The following is a 15180-nucleotide window of genomic DNA, read 5'->3' as shown; positions in this document are numbered from 1 at the left end:
ATTAAATTTTTAGTATTAATTTAATAATTAAAATATGAAAATGTATGCCAATCACTTATTTAAAATTGAAATACAGCAACTAGTTAAAATTTTCAAACTTATTTCGCTAAATATAACTAGATATCAAACTTCATATTAAATTCATGATGTTAATTTTCGTAAATATTTCTATTATAAAATAATATAATATTAAATCTTTATTGCCACTCCAAAACTTTTCTTCAAAAATGCCGCCAAAACCTAGAGCATCAGATCTAATTCGTGATAAAATCCGCGACATTGAAAATGCAGCTAGATTCGCACGTCCAGCTACAACAGCTAACTTTAACGAGAACGATTATTCTCAGTTTGACTCTGATGCAGTGCGTCCAAACTTTGTTCCATTAAATGAAGCCTTGCATGATACTGCAATAGCACACGAATCAGAAGTGATACCATCTTATTTGCCCGATAATGAGGTATTTCATCGTGCAGCTATGCATTCCGATTAGTCATTACCAGCATACCCGTTTTAGCCCAAAACTAGTGCTGCTGCTGACGCTCCACGACAGCGAAATGCTGAGACTGCAAAAATTGTTAACTCTGAACATCTTACTAAAGAAATGCGACGTAGTGACGATGCTATTGCTTACTTTGCAAGAACCCCGGATAAAGCAACGGTAAAATTAGTATTTTGTAAGCCAACAAGTAACCAAGCAGACAGAATTTACAATCCTTATTCCTTAGATGTTGTTTGCAAGTAAGATACTGAGATCTTGCCAGTTTACTACACTATTAGTTAAAATGGTGTAATGAGAATTGTTAACGAAGAAGCAGCTAAAAAAATAGATTTTTCTGCAGAAATATCATAATTAAGAGAAGGTAAAATCGAAATAAATACAAATGGACCTAAAATCATTTATAAAAAAGTCACTGAAGATGAAGATACAGAGAGTTTATTAAGTACTAAAAAATCTCCAGAATTAACAGATACTATGTTTTTAACTAAGAAATGTAACGTGTTATCAGCCTTCCTAGAAGATTCTACAGAGTTTGTTCAACTTGATCGTTGGATTTTAGAGTCATCATCATTTAATATTTTACGTAATTTCAAGTTCTTCAGAGAGTTTTATGCCAGAAAATCTTTAGAAAACTGGATAGCATTTAGAAAATTCAAGAAGTTCTGCAGAAATAGAGCCTTTTAACAATATAATTTATTTGTTGCAAAAGGACACTTCCTTACTTGTTTGCAATAAATAAATGAAGTTCTAGTCCAAATTCGTGACAACTAAGTTATTGATTCCTTCGCTACTTTTGAATACGAAAATGATAATTATTCTAAAAATAAGAGCTCTGCTACACCTACTAATAACATTAAAGCCTGGAATGACTCATAAAATCGTGTTTAAAGCCATATAACAAGTTTAATTGAGAATGCAAACGAGAGTATATTAACTTTTATTATGAACTTATGTGCAGAGTTACACAAACATGCTAGTGATAAAACTGACGAAGAAAACGCTAAATTACCATTATTTTTGAAGTAGAAGATGCTTAAGAGTAAAAGTATTACCTAAACAAAAGCAGAACAACTCGATAAAAGAAAAGCTGTTAGAACAGCTTAAAATGAACTTAAAAGTATTTATAAGTTAATTTAATTAGTAGATTAACTGTTTATAGAAGTTTTATTATAAATGTTACAAAATTCATGTTAACAGTTAAGTATAAATATAAATACTAATAAGGAAATCAGACCTAGCACTAGTAATGGTGTTATTTAATCGGAAATATCATTTAACTCCGAAAATGAGCTTTTCTTCGAACCAAGCTTAGATGTTATTCATGACAATTTTATTTAAACAATTAACAACACTATAAGTTTGTGCAATAAACCTAATCAGTTATCCAAATTTGAAGCACTAAAAGAATATTTTATTTTAGGATAGTCTGAGTAAAGAAATGGTAGTTAAACAATTGTACAAATATCTGCAAATGATTATGAATTTTAAGACTATTTATCATAGATTGAGTCACATATTGCATAATAAACTCAAGAACTTAAAGATCGTTCAAATGACTATAACGAACTTTAACCACTTTGGATATTCTTGAGTGCATTTAATGAAAAAGAGTATTCATAACAGTAAAGAAATCTTTCATGCAATATAAAGGAGCTTTTACAAGAGGATTTTGTATAATATGCATTAAATATTTCTTTGATTCCAAGTTCTGATATTAAAGATGATGTTGAAAATGCAATTGAAAATGCTAGAAATAACTATGGAACAAGACCGTTGGAGCGAGAAATTGCTAAATTTAGATCATGGTAAGCTAAATTAGGCAAGTAAGCCCCTGCTATACCTTCAGGATTTGCTTAACTTGATGCCAGAAGTCTACTTCAGAAGCTTCAACCTGTTCCTATTACTGGTTTGAAAGCAGTTGAAAATACTGCCTTAACTGTGATGAGCGAAATTAGAACTGATGCCAATGATAAAATTTAAGCCCATATTAAAGCTATCAGTCAATAGCCTTCTGAATTAGAAGCATATAGTGCCTTTATAAAATATCTGGAGACGGTTGATGTTGATTTAGAGATTCTTATTTAAAAAGTATAATTATGCGATGATATTATGTAACTTTTAACATCTTAAAATTTGATTTAGACATAAGTTCCATAGGCTCTATGGACTAACTATAATAAAGGATAATCGTTAGATGAATTGTATGCTTAAGATGCTAAACTCAATCCACCTATTTTAGGGCTAGGTTTGAAATTGAATATTTAAGATAGATCAGATTTGGAAGCTCTACATACTAGTCTTAATATATTATAATAAAAAAGAAGTTAAGCAGAGAATTTTGCACAATAAATTTATTAGTCGTAGGTCAATAACATGATTTCTAAAGTCGATAATATCAATAAATCTACTGGAGATGTTTAGCAATAACTAATTTCTGGTCCTTCTACAGATTAAAATGCTGAACCAACACAAGTAATTATTAACCTTAAAGAACTTATATAAAAAGTTGAGAACTTGGAGTAAGATACTGAAGAAATTGCTGGTCACTCAGGTGTCATAAACAACTGGCTAGAGACATCAGAAAAGAAAAAGAAGAAATAAGATAAAAACCAAGACCACAAGGTCAATCCAATCACTGAAAATATTGATTCCACAAAATTAAAGATCAAAGGGTTCTAAACAGACCTTTAAACTCGTCTTAGCCTCTGGGAAAGACTTAACGAATGGAAAATCTTTGAATAATACTTAATTTATGATCCTTGGATCACAGTATGCTTCGTTGGTGTGAAGTAAGAAGAACAAGAAGAAGAGGAAGTTGAAGATGAGAAAGAACACGAAGAAGAAGTTCAAGAGGACACTTAAGAACCAGACGAATCTCTCAAATTATTATTAAAGTTCAAAGAAATGAATGTTGAAAACTCAGTCTCTTATGTCTCAGAAGTTATGAAAGATGCCAATAAGTTCACCAGATTACTCAATGATGATCCTGTGGCCGTTTATTACAAACAATCTGTAACATAAATGAGGCACAAGTCGTAGCTCCTAATGGATCTTGGAAATACTGCAATGGATGATGTTCACTGGCAGGAAATTTTTGATCTAATTGATGGTCAGTAGTACTCATATACCAGCTAATTCACGCTTTTTAATCTGTTAAAATCGGGTGTTTTGGCCAAAAAAGGTGAAGTTGCCGCAATTTCTGCAAAGGCTACCGGAGAGTTCAATTTAAAGAAATAATTGACTTAAATATAAAAATAATGGCAATAAACAAAGTTCAAATGTAAGGAATACGCAGCACGTAGCAATCCAAATTCTCTTATTTTGAATGGAGTAGACGACTTATTTTAATAATTAGACGACAGCCTGGCGATTGTCCAGTCGATGAGTGGTTCACGGTTTATAGCTGGCATTCGTGAATAAGTGAATAATATGGAAAAACAGTTAACTGATTTTTCCGATATTTTGGACGAATGGGTGAAGTGCCAGTAAGGGTGGTTATATTTAGAAAGTATATTTGCACCACCTGATATCAAAGCGCAGCTTCCTGCTGAAAATGAAATATTTTAAGAAGTTGATCGGTTCTGGCATTCTATTCTAGAGCAAGCTAAAAAGGCTAATTCAGTGTTAGATGTAAGCCATCCCGAATTCAAGGTCCCTGGTTAATAAGAGAGTATTTTGGTTATTTTACAAAATCATAATGAGTCCTTGGAAAAGGTTCAAAAAAGACTTGAGGATTATCTAGAGACTAAAAGGTTGGCATTCCCAAGATTTTACTTTATTTCAAACGATGAGTTGCTTTAAATTTTAGCACAGACTACGGATGTGGGTACTGTTAGACCATTTTTAAGAAAGATCTTTGAAGCATTATCAGATTTTACTTTGGAGACGATAGATGGTTAGGTAAATATACTTGATATGATATCCCCAGAAGGAGAGCACGTTATATTTGAGGACAAAGTAGTTCCTGAAGGTGGGTTAGTTGAAGTTTGGCTGAATGCTTTAGAACATGAAATGTTCAACACTCTTAGAGTAAAATAAATGAGGTGCCTTCAAACTTCACCTGCATACGGTGCGGAAAGAAAGCAATGGATATTTGAACATCCAGCTCAATGTATCCTAGCTGGTGGTCAGTGCGTTTATACTGATGCTGTTGAGAATGCATTATATGACGATGCTCAATTAGGTACCAGATATATGATGGAATAGGTTAAAGATACAATGATTACGTAGATTGAGGAACTATCAGAGTTAATTATCAATACTTAAAGTGCAATTCAACGTAAAATTATTACACCTATTATAGTTTTAGAAGTATTTTCTCGCGATGTCTGTTATAACATGCTAGATAAAACTTGTGATGCATACTCCTAACTTCCTTCTGATTTTGGTTGGTAAAAGTAATTAAGACATTACTGGACTATTGAAGGTGAACAATCTGATGATCCAAAGTTTAAAAATACTGGAGCTGGCGATAATAATTTTGGTACTGGAGAGTTAGAACTTAGACAAACTGATTTTAAGTTTATTTCAGGATATGAGTATTATGGTGTTAACATGCGCTTAGTAGTTACTCCACTAACAACTAAATGTTATTTGACATTAACCTCGGCAATATCTAGAGGTTTTGGTGGTAATCCTTTAGGCCCAGCTGGAACTGGTAAAACTGAAACTTCCAAAGATCTAATCAAAACATTATAGGTTTCTTGCTTGATATTCAATTGCTCCGATGGCTTAGATCATAAGTCGATGGCAAAGTTCTTCTGTGGTTTAGCTATGTCGGGTAGTTTCTCAGTTTTTGATGAATTTAATAGAATTCTTATTGATACCCTTTCAGTTATTTCCTAACAAATTCTTACAATTCAAAATGCAGTAAGAGCTAAGAAAAAATATTTTACATTTGAGTAGCATGCAGAATTAAAGCTCAACTGTCGTGTAGGATTCTTCATCACATATAATCCAGACTATGGCGGTCGTACTGAGTTACCTGAATCTGTAAAAGCTCTGTTTAGACCAATTGCTATGATTGTTCCAGATTATGCTTTAATTGCTGAAAATTTCTTATTCTCTGAAGGTTATAAAAACGGAAAAGTACTATCGAGAAAGATGACATAGCTATATAAATTATCATCAGAGTAACTATCGTAATAATTCCATTATGATTTTGGCATGCGTGCTATTAAATCTATTTTGTATATGGCAGGTCGTTTAAAGGCTACTAGTACAGGTAATGAATCCGAAGACAATCTCCTTATCAGAGCTATGCTTGATTCAAATATTCCAAAGTTTTTGGCAGATGATATTGATCTTTTCAATGGTATTGTGTAAGATCTTTTCCCAGGTCTTGAAATGCCTGCAACAAATTATGGTGCATTAGAAGCTGAAGTAAAGAAATGTCTTGTCAACAGAGGCCTCCAAGCAAACCCAGAGTTTGTTGTTAAAATTTTACAAGCATATGATACCCACGTTATTAGACATGGTTAGATGTTTGTGGGCGAAACTTTAACTGGCAAAACCATAGCTAGATAGGTTTTAGCAGAAGCAATTACGAATTTAGCAGGAACCCAACCTCAATTCCTTCCAGTTGAGGAACATTTGTTATCGGCTAAGTCTATCACGATGGCTGAACTATATGGTGAACTTAATTTGATTACAAATGATTGGACAGATGGTCTGATAGCAGTTTTAGCTAGAAAAATCTTAACAGACTTAGGTAAAAAGCATTTTATTGTATTTGATTCTCCAGTTGATCCTATATGGATTGAAAATTTAAACACGGTTTTAGATGATAGTAAAATGTTCTGTTTAGCTAATGGTGAACGTATCAGATTAAATGATTATTCAAACATAATGGTTGAAGTAGCTGATTTATCATAAGCTTCTCCGGCTACCGTATCACGTTGTGGCATGGTTTATTTCAGTAGTAAATTTTTAAGCAATGAAATTATTTTTAGATCTTTAACAATAGATTCAATCTCTTTCATGACAAAATTATTTAATTTAATTGTTATGGAAGAGTTCAACATTATTTTATTGGATTTACGTGAAAAGTATGAAGACTTGGCAGCAAAGAAAGTATTTGACGACGAACCTGATACACCATATACGGCGGTTTAACCATAAGAATTGACCAGAATAGAAACAGAACTTTTGGGATCATATCCTGATTAACTTAAAGACTTTTTATACTTTGAACAGGTTGCTCTAAGAATGACAATGTCTATTGCTAATAAATTAGTTAAATAATTTATTGCAATTTTCAATCCTTTAATCGAATTGTTTAGGCTTCAATATTAAGAAGAGATCTAAACGTATAACTTCTAATAAGTTATTAATGTAGTACATGTTTTAGAATCACTTATCAACGAAAGAATAGCATTTTCTAAGTAAAAGATAATATAAGAAAATGAAAAGAATACTAAAGCTAAAAAGAAAGCATAAGACATCAACCCTGATACATAAATTGAGCAACTATCTGCAAAAGATGAGTTTTTACGGTTTTTACCTAATAAAACGGATTTAGATGAAAGAATGTCAACTGGATTAGCCCCCATTACGTCTATTTTAATAGACCAGCGCCTTATATTCTCTTTAGCCTGGGGCTTTGGAGGAACATTAAAATCAGACTTCACATCTGATTTTGATAAATAAATTAGATAATTGGTTAGAACAGATAGAGAGGGTTTAACTCAAGAACAGATTGCCGCTTTAATGTCTCTAACCAACAATATGCCTCCTACGGAGGCGTCTGGAAGTAATGGTAAGTAATTGACGATATTTGATTGGAAAATTGATAACTAATCTAGATATTACAGTCAGTGGAACCCAGAGAATAAAATGTTTGGATCTAGTAAATTTAATTATAACATTATTTTATAAGGAGGGTCTATATATGATATGATTGTCCCTACAACTCAATTTGTTAAGATTTGTACTGTTGTCTAGAGTCTTTTGAGATCTAATGCTAATGTATATTTGTGCGGTTCTACAGGTACAAGTAAAACATCAATTGTTAAAACTGTCTTTAGCAGAACAGTGGGAGCATAATCTAATGAAGATAAGAAAGACGATAAAAAGGAAGGAGAAGGAGAATAATAAGCCGTGCAAATGCAAGACGTATCCGTTGATTACTTTTTAGAATAATCACCATTAGACGCATCTGTGTAAGAGCTTCCATTTTCTGCTCAAACTAAAGCAGTTGCTGTTGAAAATGCTATCTTTGAAAAATTAGATAAAAAACGTAAAAATTTATTTGCTCCTAGTAACGGAAGATCATAACATTATATTTTCATCGATGATGCAGATATGCCAACTTATGATAAGTTTGGCGCCCAACCACCTAATGAATTGATTAGATAACTCAGTTATTAGGGTGGATGCTATGATCGTTAAAAATTAACCTTTAAATAAGTAGAAGGATTATAATTTATATATGCAAGTTAATAACCAGGTGCTGGCAGAAATTATATTGACCCGCGTCTAACTAGTAAATTTGTAGTATTATCTTGCCCTGAGGTTTCTAATTAGGCAATGAACAGTATATTTAATTCTTTACTTACTGGATTTTTTGGTGTTAAAATTAACAACACTGAGTTTACTGCAGAGGTCAAGAACACTTCTAAATTAGCTGTAGCTGCTTTAGTCGATTTATATAATGAGGTTAGGACAAATATTCGTGCCACGCCTCTTAAGTCCCATTATTCTTTCAATTTACGTGATGTCGCTAGAGTAATAGGTGGCATTTTTGCAGTTAAGCCTAAAGAAATAGCTACCATTGGAAATGTTTTGTCTTTATTAATACACGAATCTTAGAGAGTATTTAGAGATAGATTGACAGACGGAGATGACGAGGAAATATTTGACAATTTATTATACAAGACTTTCATTAGTTACTTTAAACCTGCATATGATGAAATTCATAAGGAAGTAGTAGAAGGCGAAGAGGTGCATAAAGATGAGTAAGAAGAAGAAATTGAAGATGATGAGGATAGATAAGCTGTAAAAGTAGGACCAGATAACTATGGCACAACACCATAAGAATGGAATGATAAGCTTGTTGAAATTGCAGGTTGTCAACTTGATAGCTAGTCCTTGTTATTTGGTAGATGGACAAACTAAACTGGAGTTACTCCAGATATTGCACCATATAAAAATCTTAACAATAACGATGAAGAATAAAAGCAGGCTTTGGTAAGTATCCTTAATTCTGTTTATGATGAAGAGCCAGAAGACTAGAGCAAGGACGAAATTGACTTTGAAATTTTACTTAATCAAAAAGAGGACACAAACCTACGTTTGGTCTTGTTCAAGGATGCTATTTCTCATTTCTCAAGATTATTCCGTGTTTTATCACAACCAGCTGGCCATTCTCTTTGTATTGGTCTTTCTGGATCTGGTAGAAAATCGTTACTTAAATTAGTTGCTACTGCAATCGAGGCTTCAATCGTTGAACCAACTGCATCGAGAATGTATGGATTAAATGAACTTTACGATGAGTTAAAACGTTGTTTCTTAATCACAGCTGACCAAGGCGATAAGTTTAAACCAATTGTTTTGCTGTTAACAGAAACTTCATTAGATTCAGCTGACGCGTTCTTAGAAGTTATTAATGGAGTTTTGAACGGTGTTCCTCTTCCTATTACTGTTTGGAAGAAAGAAGAGATTGAAAAAGTTAAAGAAATTGCATAATAAGTAGTCAGTAAGGAAGATTTAGAAGCTATAGAAGGTGGAGGAAAGAAAAAAGATTACACAAATGCATAACTTTGGGATGTATTTTACCGTACTGCTAGAGCCAATTTCCATGTTTGCTTGTGCTTTTCACCAGTTGGTGAAAAATTAAGAAAGCGTTTGAGATAATTCCCAGCGCTTGTAAATTGTACAACCATAGACTGGTATACTGTTTGGAATAATGAAGCACTTCTAGAAGTTGCAAAAAGCTTTTTATAACAGGTGCATAAGGTTCTTTTCGACAAATATACAATTAATGAGATCGCTAAAACTTGTGTTTCTGTACATGACGCCAGTAATACGTTTGCATAATCGTACTTTGCAAAAACAAAAACAATGGTCTATGTTACTCCCCCAATGTTCATTTCGTTCTTATAACTCTTTAAATCTATTCTTTAAAAATCCGTCGGTGGACTTAAGCAACGTGATAACATTTTGTCTAAAGGTCTCACAAAACTAACAGAAACTTCTGAACAGGTTGCTGGAATGAAGGTACAACTAACTGAGTTACAACCAGTTCTAGCTGAATCAGTCGCTGCGACAGAAAAATTATTAGAGAAACTTTCTGTCGAATAGGAAGAGGCTGGAACAATTCGAGTGAATGTGGAAGCAGAGGGTAAAGAAGTAGCAAAAATCGTGGCTTCAGCACAGGAAATCAAAGATGATGTCGAGGCCGATTTAGCAGAAGCTATGCCAGCATATTTGTCTGCAATGAAGGCTCTGTAGAATTTCGATAAGAACTCTGTTACTGAGCTTAAGTCGTTCAAACAACCCCCAATTGCGGTTAAATAGACTCTCGAAGCTGTTTTAACATTATTTGAATCACCAAAAATTGACTGGGATAGCGCTCTTAAATTAGTGTAGGATATGAACTTTATATCTCGCGTAATGAACTTCGATAAAGATCATATGAAACCTAAAGTATTGCGTGCGTTAAGAAAATATACACAAAATCCAGATTTTACAATTGATAAAGTTGAAAATTCGTCAAAAGCTGCAAAATGTCTTTATTAGTGGTGCCAGGCTATGGATGTATACGCAAAAGTCGCGTCTGAAGTCGAACCTAAAAAACTCAAATTAGAAGGAGCTGAAGCAGAACTAGACAAATAGTAGAAAGCTTTAGCTGTGAAATAAAAAGAATTAGCTGAAGTTGAGGCAAAATTAGCAGATTTGTAGAAAACTTACGAAGACTCGGTGAATAAGAGAACTTAGCTAGAGAATTAGATAAAAGAAACAGAACTTAGATTGACTAGAGCTGAGTAATTGGTAAATGGATTAAAAAGTGAACATGAGAGCTGGAAAGTTCAAATTTCACAAATTAGCGATAACATGAAATCTTCAGTTGGAGATGCATTATTAGGATCCGCAATTATTGCATATTTGGGACCTTATACATCTGATGAGCGAAAGAAAATTATTTTAGGTTGGAAGGAGAACGTATTTAAGACAATTGAGTCAGAAGATGATAAGATTTTTGTCAGCTAGGCATTCACTTTAGACACATATTCTGCGACTGCAGATCCTCGTGAAATCAGAAAATGGAAGCAAAAATGTTAATTACCAGGTGATTCTGGTAGTATTTAATCAGCTATTATTGTAACTGCTTCTAAGCGTTACCCATTCCTGATTGATCCTGAACTTCAAGGCATCAATTGGCTTAAGAAGATGCTTGAGCATCATAAATTGGTAGGAGCCAACATTGACACTATGGCCAGAGATTTAGAAAATGCAATTACTACTGGTGCGCCATTTGTTGTGGAAAATGCAACAGAAGATCTAGATTCAACATTATCATCTGTACTTAGAAAGGAAATTGCTCGTAATATGATTAAAGTTGGTGATAAATCTGTATCGTTCAATCCTACATTTGCACTTTACCTTACTACTAGAAAGCGTAAGATTGATTTGTCACCAGATATTTAGGCTTCTGCTTCAGTTATCAACATGTCTGTTTCTTCAGAAGGACTAGAAGAGCAATTACTTTCGCTAGTGTTGTAAGTAGAAGATCCACAATCTGAATTATCGCGTGATGAGGCCGCTGGTAAATTAGCAGATGCCAAAGATGAATAGTAAAAGCAATAAGATACTGTATTAGAAATGTTAGCTAACTCTACAGGTAATATTCTAGATGATTCTAACCTTATTAATGCTTTATAATAGTCTAAAGAGGTTACTGAAAGAATTGTTGTTACTATTGGCGAGTGTGAAGAAAGTACAAAGATATCTAATTAAAAACGTGAACTTTATAGAGAAGTAGCAATTCGTGGAAGAATACTTTATGAAGCAATTGCCGGTTTATCTACTTTAGATCCTATGTATACTTATTCAATTGATTTCTTCAAAAACCTGTTTACTAAAACGTTATAAGCGGTGCCATAATCTAATAATAAAGTATATGAGATGATCAAATCAGTTACTGAGACATGCTTTATTGCAGTATGCAGAGGTATATTTGAAAGACATAAACCTGTTTTTGCATTTATGATTGCCTCAGGTATTTAAAGATAAAATTCAGAGCTTTCATCTAAATAATGGGAAATATTCACAAATGACACCTTAGTTAAAGAAGTTAAGAATTCTGATGTTGATGAAGAATTTTATGATAAATTATCTGATGCTTTATCCTTAAAACAAATCAATCGACTTGTAGTTTTTACTAATACAGCAGGAATTAGTGAGAAAGTGCTTGAAATATTGTAAAAGAAAGCAGAGGTATTTAAAGAATTCTGTAAATATGAAACTATCGAATCATACCCTACTTTCTAATTTGCAGACATAGAAATTGCTACGTTATACAACGAAATGTCACCATTCTAGAAGCTCAACTTTTTAAAGATAATAAATCCTATAAGACTTCTATTTTATTTGCCAATTTATACAAGAAGCGTGATGTAGGATGAACTATATGTTTCTCCTCCTAATTTCAACATGGCAGATGCCTTCTCCGACTGTTCATCAATTGTGCCATTAATCTTTGTGTTATCTGCAGGCTCAGATCCGATGCTTATGTTATAATAATATGTTCACTCGTAAGAAAAAACACACAAATTTTTCACCTTAGCCTTGGGTTAAGGTTAAGGTGTTATAGCTGACGGTTTACTGGAAAGGGCTATTGAAAATGGGGAATGGGTTTGCTTGTAAAATTGTCATCTTTGCGAATCTTGGATGCCATAATTATAAAAACATGTCGAAAAATTGCAAGATATGAATACATCTGGAACACTTAGTGCTGATTTCCGCTTAATTATGACTTCCATGCCATCAAGAATTTTCCCTTCTTCTGTTCTCGCACAATCTATCAAAATTTCAAATGAACCTCCTAGAGGTGTTAAATAGAATATTTTGATGTCATATTAGGTTATGGCTGAAAATTATCATAACGAGATGCCAGATGAACCTAAATTAATTAATTTATGGAAGAGATCATTATTCTGCCTAAGCTTCTTTTATTCATCGTTGTTAGAAAGAAGACGTTTCGGTCCGGTTTGTTACAACTCTAAATATGATTTTACAATTCAAGATATTTAAATTTCGTAGAAATTTATATATCAATATTTAGTTGACTCTTTTGCTGTTAAATTCGCTGGTTAAACACCGTCAATTACATAAATGGTTGAGAATGTTCCGTATAAACCACTATGTTACATGATTGGTAATGTTGCATTTGGAGGTAGAATTTCTGATGCTTTGGATACACGTTGCGTTGACACAATCATGTCTTCCCTGCTTAACACGAAGTTATTTGACGAGAAACGCTAAATGTGTGTTGAAAACTAGGATTATACCGCTCCTGACTTCTCATTAGACTATAAATAAGTTATGGAATATATTTAAAAGAACTTCCCAATTGTTGAAAAACCATCGTTATTTGGTCTTAATGATAATGCTGAGTTAACTTATTAGTAAACAGAGTCTAATAACATTATTGAATCTATTTTGTCAATGATGCCAACCGATTCTGTCGGGGAAGGTACAACTGTTGCAAAAATTGACTAAAAGGTATTAATTGGCGCAGAGGAAATTTTACAAAAAATTCCAGCAGACCTCGATATTAATAGTGTTAAGATGCCTTTGAAAATTAAATTGTAGAACGGAAATTATATGCCTTCTCCTTTGAGTTCTGTGCTCAGATAAGAGTGTGCTAGATACAACAAGCTCTTAAAGATTATTAGATAATTATTTGCAGATGTTTAGCTTGCTGTTAAAGGTTTAGCTATTATGTCGTCTGAGCTAGACGAAATTTACTAAGGTATCCTTGGCAACAAGTTACCTAATGTTGTTAAAGCAGCATCGTTCCCAACCCTGAAGAATCTATCTAGTTACGTCACAGACCTGGTAAAGAGAGTAGAGTTCTTTAGAAACTGGGCTAATATGTGCCCTAGTGAAGAGTAACCTCAGAGATAGTTGAATGAATTTTGTTAAAATAAAGATGTACAATATCTAATTTTAGGGCAATTAGATGGCTATATCCCAACTCAATTTTGGTTAGGAGCTTTCCACTTCCCACACGGTTTCTTTACGGGTATTTTGTAACATCATGCTAGAGTCTACGCCCTTTCCATTGACAGATTAAGCTTCTAGACCAATGCTGTAAATACTGATGAATAGGTCAATACTATTGAGTAAACGCTATTTGACGGAGTTCTCTTGACTGGACTGAAATCTGAAGGATGTTAGTGGAACTTCAAAAACGAACATATAGACGAATCAGATTTCGGTAAAATTTTAACTGATATGCCAGCAATATGGTTCAGACCGGTTCTTTAAATCGATAATACAGGCAAGTATGCTATGCCACTTTATACAACCACCAATAGATTTGGTGTTCTTACGACGACTGGGCTGTCGTCTAATTACGTCATGAATATGAACTTACCTAGTAAGAAAGAAGGTAATTGGTGGATTTAGAGAGGCGCAGCCGCATTTATCTAAGATCCGTACTGAGATGTTATTTGTATTTTTTACTTTGCTTCCTTATATCACCATACTTACATTTTACTCAAACTGATATAACAATGCTTTATTCTCAAATTTACTACATTCAACTTTATATCGCAATAACTAACACACACCACCTACACCCAGTTCACTTTGCAAATAAGCTAAATTCTACCCACTAATCATCCGCTCCTGCGAACCCATTTTTTCAAAAATGGCACAATTCGCATTTAAGTTTCCGGCTTACAACTCCAATCCGACGTCCCCCAAAGCTGCTGCCTCCAACGCCTTCCCCACGCTCTTGCAGCAGCAGCTGCTGAGCCCCGGAGAACTGGTCCGCTTCGAGCTCGCAGTGGCGCTGATTGGCATCAAAAACGCAACCGGCACGAAGCTAAAAAGGTACTTTCCGGCGTTCTCGCGGACGTAGCTGCAGTCGAAGCTGCAGAAGCTGCGCAAACACGCGCGGCGTGAGTTCCAGGTCCAGACCGTCTAAAACCACCACTGCCAGGGCATCGCTGCCGAGCACTGGCGGCGGCCCGACTTTGGCGGTTTCTCCGAGAAGTTCATCGAGAAGCGGCTCGGACAGGCAATTCAAAAAAAGGAGTGAAAAATTAAAATTTCAGCAGACTATCTCACTGGGTGAACTTTCCGACAATCGCCTCGAGCCTGGAGATCATGGCCTTGGGGATATCGGAGCTGCCGTTTTCCCAGTTTGCGATGATTTTCTCGTTCGACGCGATTTTGAGTGCCAGATCCTTCCTGGAAATCCCAGCCTCGCCACGAACGCGGGCAAAGTTCTGGCCAAGCTTATTGTCCTTGATCTTAGTACCGAAAACCATGTCATCAGTCGTATCTACGATAAGACCAGCAGCAGGCTACTTCTGAGCGTTGTTGTTCTTTGGGAATGATTTCTAGCCTACTCTTACAGTTCTGGAGTCCTAGAATTTGCTTAAATCGGCGTCAAGTGTTTGGGCTTTATGAGGGGGCATTTCAATTTAAGGAATGTAAATTAAAAAAA

At 34.3% G+C, this 15180-nt stretch overlaps 3 protein-coding genes across 3 annotated transcripts; 2 read left to right on the top strand and 1 right to left on the bottom strand. All coding sequences in view use genetic code 6, as the record gives it.

Annotated features, from left to right (window-relative positions):
• Positions 1–227: 227 nt before the first annotated feature.
• Positions 228–14168, top strand: SS50377_22534 (Dynein heavy chain; the record flags this gene model as incomplete). The annotated part of the gene is made up of 1 exon (XM_067906423.1): positions 228–14168. The coding sequence occupies one exon, from the start codon at positions 228–230 to the stop codon at positions 14166–14168; it is 13941 nt and encodes a 4646-aa protein (XP_067765691.1).
• Positions 14169–14376: 208 nt separating this feature from the next.
• On the top strand, positions 14377–14769 carry SS50377_22533 (uncharacterized protein; the record flags this gene model as incomplete). The annotated part of the gene is made up of 1 exon (XM_067906422.1): positions 14377–14769. One exon carries the CDS (start codon positions 14377–14379, stop codon positions 14767–14769), a length of 393 nt encoding a protein of 130 aa, XP_067765690.1.
• Positions 14770–14794: 25 nt separating this feature from the next.
• SS50377_22532 (Helix-turn-helix domain-containing protein) lies at positions 14795–15151 on the bottom strand (the record flags this gene model as incomplete). The annotated part of the gene is made up of 1 exon (XM_067906421.1): positions 14795–15151. One exon carries the CDS (start codon positions 15149–15151, stop codon positions 14795–14797), a length of 357 nt encoding a protein of 118 aa, XP_067765689.1.
• Between the last annotated feature and the right edge of the window lie 29 nt (positions 15152–15180).

Source organism: Spironucleus salmonicida, chromosome 3 (assembly GCF_000497125.1).
Source record: "Spironucleus salmonicida strain ATCC 50377 chromosome 3, whole genome shotgun sequence".
NCBI classification, from domain to species: Eukaryota; Fornicata; order Diplomonadida; family Hexamitidae; genus Spironucleus; species Spironucleus salmonicida.
This window is presented reverse-complemented; position numbering and strand designations above follow the sequence as displayed.